Below are 6170 nucleotides of genomic sequence, written 5' to 3'. Positions count from 1 at the left end.
GAAGTTGCTGGATTCCATCCAGAAAAGAGCCATCAATCTGATTGGAGACGCGAACATCACGTGCAACTTTGACAGCCTGGAACATCGGAGAAATATTGGAGATGTGTATCTCTTCTATAGATACTTCCACAGAAAGTGTTCAAGTGACTTGGCACATTTGATTTCACCAAGAGCGGTACATATCAGAAATACGCGACGGACTGTGGCTGCTCATCGTTTTGAGGTTCAACTCAGAACACCTCGAACTTCACTGTTTGAGAACTCTTTCTGCTGAAGAACTGCGTATATGTGGAATGAACTTCCTGAGAACGTTTTTCCAATCGGTTTTAATCTCCAGGCACCGCCCTGAGATGCCTTTAGGATTTTCCTGTAGTGCTTGTGTTTTGTCTTTAAAAAAACTTTTGTATCTATTATGACAATAACATAGTCATTTCGATATTGCAATATGATGGAATTTGTGTTCTCGAATCGCTTATAAATATATCATCAACCGGTAATTTGAATTCTAATCTGATAGAATTATTTATTTTCATTCCTGATATCCAAGTGGAATGTAATGCCTGAGAACTCATCTTATTTCATTTGCGATAGAGAGAAACCAATTTCAAAACTCATTAGGGTAATGAGGATATATTCAAGATATAATAGCAACCACGGCCGAATGTGAACGAATTGTTCTTTAACGAAAGACTATTCATTCAAAGACTTATTCAATGAAACTTACACCCTTTTGTGTATCTAATTTACTGTAATCTGTTGAAGATTGGCCGTTCTACTGAAAAAAAAAGAGAAATAATATGTAGTATGAAATATCCAAAATGTAATAAACATATTTTTCAAACTATTGGAATTATTATTTTCTTTCATTATGTAGACATTCAAAAACTCTACTTGAACACCAAACTTATATTGAAAAAATCAGACCACTCAATAGATATAGGTCTGACATGATGTATGTCAAAATCACGTTGAAATGCATTATCAATCATCAAAAAAGTACCAAGAGAATAAAAATCAAAAAATACCATACAAATTCAATTTCATAACTTTCATCACAATTCATATTACTACACAAGAATTAGCAGGTTTTGGTTTACCAATTTCCGGAATTTCATCGAAATCAATACACAATTGAAAAAGTGAATATGAAAACTCACAGGAATGCAATAATCGTATGATATTCCAATTTAATATATTTTTTAAACTTCCTTCACGTATATATTCTTTCATTGAACAGATTGGAATGTAATTTTGGACAGAGATAACCTCAAACTTGCTGAATTCAGTGATCCAGTCAGCATTTTTTGCTCTATAAAATTCAAAAGAAGCAAGTACATTCCTTGAAATTCAGATTCAACCTCTCACTACACTTCTGTAAAAGTTGTCATCGTCATGTGAAAGAATGGTTGAAGATACCCTCATTTATTCAAGAAAACTGATAACCACAAAAAATGTATCTTCAAAATAACCCTGTCCTTTTCTGTATATTCTGTTTATTAAATTAATGAATTATTACTATTATTATTATTGTATTTGTGAACATTTTTCTTTTTCCATAAAATCTGGGAGCTCTATTTCTTCCATAACATTTCCTTTTTTAGACGGTTGCAATAATTTAAATGCATTCAGCGCAAGCTAGCACATTCGACAAAGGTATAGTTTTTGGTGGAAAGTTTTAAATTTTTGTTAATTAATACAAGGTCTCATTTATTTAAAAAATTCAAATTGAATCTCAATGCATATTTTTCTTCTTTGAGTTCTTAATTTGAGCATAGTATCATTATAGAGCCAATACTTTTCATTATTATAATATTATTGAATAATACAGGTTAATTTGAAGCCTGCAGTGGAACCTTCAATGTGGAATAATTCTATTGAAATAAGCAGATCATAGATTGGAAACGTAAATTCCGATCATCAAAAATTCCAATTGTGATAACAAATTCAAATAATAATATGCACCTTTTTGATAGGCCAAAAATGTAGTAGTTTTTACCAGAAGGTGTGTTGTTTTGAGATATAGTTCTCTGAGTTATTGTTTGATTCCCATTATTAACCAATCGAATTAAGATTGAGAAATCTTATCAATCAAAGAAGAAGAAATCAAAGAAGCTCTTAGATTTTATGAAAACCGTGTTTTTTTGAAAACAAACTGCACAAAAGACTAAAAACTTTTGTAGTTTATAAAAGAAATGTCTTTGGGTTCTTCAAAATATTTTTTTGGATTATTTTTGGGGAAATGAAAACACCCGAAGACGGTGAAAAATCGAACCACATGTTATATGAATTTTTCAATCTAAAATCAATAAATTCAAAAATATAACAGCTGCCACTTCTTATTTGAATTTTGAGACTGAATAAAAATTTTCATGAACTGAAAATGACTTCAATTCTTTTTGAAACTCGATTTGAAGTATTTCGTGTTCTGACATAAGATAGTAGACAACTGAAAAACTATGACTCAGCATATAAACATATAAATTTCATTACATAAAATACTCGAATGGTTTTTATCGTCAACTAATTGAAAGCAAATATTGAATCAATAGGTACAAATCAAACCAATAAATGAAATTTATTGAATTGCATACGTGTTAGGAATCACACGTTGAAAAGTAAGACCTCGTTAATCCTTAACTCGCACAAGTTTCGAATTCTGAGGATTGTCGTTCGTAGGGGTGCGACAGCTGGTTAACGGAAAAACAGACTTTAAACAGAAAAGAAAGGGGATTTCAACGTCACGAAAGTCACGATGAAAATTTGAGAAATGTGAAGGTAGTTTCAACTTTTCACAAAACATATGGAATTTTTATATTATTACTTCAATAATATTGTGAAAACATCAATATTGCATTATATCCATGTTATATAAATTTGTTTTATTCACGATAAATCAATAATAGAACAGATAAGAATGAAAATTTGCATCGATAATCTGATAACTGCATCAAGAAAGAACCAACAACGCAAATGAATATGATGCGAGCAAGCGCTGAAAAAGATCAAAACAAACACGAATCGGCGTTTTCAACTACGAACATTCAGCGGCACCCCTTCATTAAACAGAAACTAAGCCTCGCCACTAAGTATCGACCGATCTCACAAATCAAAAAAAAATAATATGGCATCGATGATATAAACCTGGCGAAAATCAGAACATTAATCGGCAAACGGCGAGAGAAGCAGCAGGTTCTTTGCTGCAGAGGGTTGGGCGGCGCATCCCGAACGTAACGACGCCGACGCAACAACTAGCGGCGCCTCGACCCATTAAGCTGCGGACTAACATCATAGTGCGGTGAACTGAAATCCAGAACACACGCGAGTACGTCATGACGAGGCGCTACGAAGACGCGGTCCACGTCCTAACCCAAAAACCAAAATAACTCCGGGCGCAACGACCTCCGCATGAACAGTTGTTATTGTTCCCTCGACGGAACTTGACTTTTTGTGTCGACTGTGATGGTGACGGTCGGTCGAAAGTTTGTCAGTGTCGAGTGTAGTTCGACGAGCACCAGGTGGCAAGATGATAAGTGATGGCTAGGATTTCGCTATTGCTCATCGCCATGGCGCTAGCCCTAGCGTCCCCAGACTGGACTGACTGCCCCACGCCTTGCAGATGTACCTGGAGCTCCGGGAAAAAAACGGCGATCTGTAAACAAGCCGGCTTTACAAGCATCCCAGCAACTTTTGACGAAGGTATGCAAGTGCTCGATCTGTCCGGAAATATGATTTCGGAGTTGCCGAAAGCGGCATTCAAGTCGGTAGGCCTAATCAACCTTCAGCGCATCTACATATCGAGTGCCGGATTAACCGAGATCCATCGCGACGCTTTCAAAGACCTAATCATACTAGTAGAGGTTGACTTGTCACGCAACGAAATCACCAACTTACATCCCGAGACATTCCGCGGGAACGAGCGGTTGCGTGTACTTTATCTAACCGGGAATCCCCTGGGACGCCTCATCCGAGCCCAGTTTCCACCCCTACCACATCTCAGAACCTTGGACCTGGAGGAATGCCGCTTGGAGATCGTGGACAAGGAGGCGTTCATACACCTTACCGCTCTAGAAACGCTCAGCTTGAAGTATAACCTGCTGCAGAACCTCTCCGAAGCGGCATTCATGAACTTTGCCCACCTCAAAACTCTCACGCTAGAGGGAAACCCCTGGCGATGCGACTGCAATCTTCGCGGATTCCGCGATTGGTTCCTGGCTAGTAAACTCCATTCTGTGTCGTTGATTTGTGCCGAACCGGAAGCTTTGACCGAGCGTCAGTGGGAGGACGTGCCCTCTGGGGAGTTCGCGTGTCCTCCTCGAGTATTCGCCAACCCTCAGCAGGAAGTGCAAGCCGAAGCCGGGGGTAACGTGACCCTTGGCTGCCACGTATTTGGCGACCCCGAACCGCAGGCCTCGTGGCTGTATGATGGCCACCCCATCAACCATACCTGGCTGAAGATGGACGCGGAAGAGGGCCTGCTGGACAAGTGGCTCAACATCAGTATCTTCAACGTGAGTGACGCGGACGTGGGATTGTACACATGTGTCGCCAAGAACATCCTAGACTCTTCCTACGTAAACGTTAGCCTGGTGCTTCCGGAAGTAGTGACTGCGACGACTCTGAGCAAGTCGGACTCAAAAATAGTGTGGTTAGGTATAGTGCTGGTTATCGTCGCGGTGGGATTTTCTTCAGTGGTAGGGGTGATTGCGATGTGTTGCGTGAAGAATAGACGAGCGGACCAGCGGAGGAACATGAAGGCCAGCGTCAGCTTCAACGACCAAGAGAAGAAGCTCCTGGATGTCAGCATCGCTACAACAACGGATCGAGGGACGGGCAGCTGCGAAGCTTTGGGACCGGAAGTGGAGTTGATGGATCCGCCGGTTCACATCACCATCGAACGGGAGCCGCTGCCCCTCTCTGTGTATCCCCCGCCGCCTGAGTTTTCTACCAGCACCCTGCCTGCCGGAGCCTACGGCAACATCTTCATCTCAGTGTCAGTGAGTCGAGACCCTTCGATTGATGTATCTAGGTGTCCTGATCTGTTGGACTTGCCCCACAGGCCCAAGCCGATCTACCACGGAATGGCAACGCTGCCTAGAAGGCAGTACGTCGCCCCGCAGTACGACAACATGGGTCCTAGAGTAACTGCCGGAGGGAGCTCGACGCTGTCCCTGCCTGACGCCGCCGCTGCTGCCGCCGCGGCGGAGCTCCCCCCGCCCCCACCACCCCTTGCGTTCCGCTCGTCCCCGAGTTTGTCTCTCTCTAACCTCCCTGTGGTTAATCTTCAATTAGTGCCTTTGCTCACATCAATATATTAATTTATGTCTACATACGTTTACCAACGAGGATGAGGACATCTAGGTAAATGACATTTGAATTATACTATATTAGATCGAACGAAAAGGCGGTTGCTGTAGACTGAATCGATGTTCATTTCACCGCTTATATTTCATTTTCTATCGGTTGTTGTTTTGGACCAATAAATTACGTTTTATTTTTATAGGTGTTACTTTATTCCAAACAACCATACTCATTACCTATGAGTATGGCTTATTTTTATGGTTATTTCAAAAGAAGTCAATATGATATGATTCACCAGTATCTCTGAAATGATTTGAAAGATGTTTGAGCTACTTTACAGAACCTTTGACTTTTATAGACTGCTTTGATAATATCTTGAAGCAAATGGATATCATACTTCTTAGAATATTGTAAAAATGAATGTTTCATGTTTTTGTTTCTACGAAAATGAATTTACTGAAATGTTCTAAAAGTTCAACAGAATAGTCATACAGTTTGGGACGAAACTAGAATAGTATGTCATTTTTCAGGATGATAATTTTGAATTGAAAACCCTGAAAAATTTCAAGTATGTTCAGGAAAGATATTACCTACAAAACAATAGTATAGTTGTTAATAAATATTGACGATAATACATAAATTACTGACTGCTGAAATATTTTTCTTAGGAAAAAGTAAAATGTGTTCATTTTGTAACTCATCGGGGTGAATAAGAAATATTTTTCTATGTCTACATATATTCCACTATTGGACATTTCATTTTTCCCAAATACTGAAGAGTAAAAGTACTGCAAAACATGTAGCAAAGTTTGTGTTGCCTTACAAAAAAAGATGTGTGTCATTCAGTATGACACCGATTTTTTTCTACATAT

The 6170-nt window shown here is 39.4% G+C and overlaps 1 protein-coding gene across 1 annotated transcript; it reads left to right on the top strand.

Annotated features, from left to right (window-relative positions):
- Nucleotides 1-3060: 3060 nt before the first annotated feature.
- LOC111512148 (uncharacterized) lies at nt 3061-5497 on the top strand. Its single transcript, XM_023168253.2, is given in 2 exon segments — nt 3061-5223; nt 5226-5497. Coding segments are annotated over 2 exon segments (1728 nt in total). The 5' UTR covers nt 3061-3533; the 3' UTR covers nt 5264-5497.
- Nucleotides 5498-6170: the final 673 nt, after the last annotated feature.

Source organism: Leptinotarsa decemlineata, unplaced genomic scaffold (genome assembly GCF_025532065.1).
Source record: "Leptinotarsa decemlineata unplaced genomic scaffold, Ldec_3_MD MMD2_P_RNA_scaffold_6, whole genome shotgun sequence".
In the NCBI taxonomy this organism is placed as follows: domain Eukaryota; kingdom Metazoa; phylum Arthropoda; class Insecta; order Coleoptera; family Chrysomelidae; genus Leptinotarsa; species Leptinotarsa decemlineata.
The sequence above is the reverse complement of the archived record's forward strand: the minus strand, read 5'-3'. Positions and strand labels throughout refer to the sequence as shown.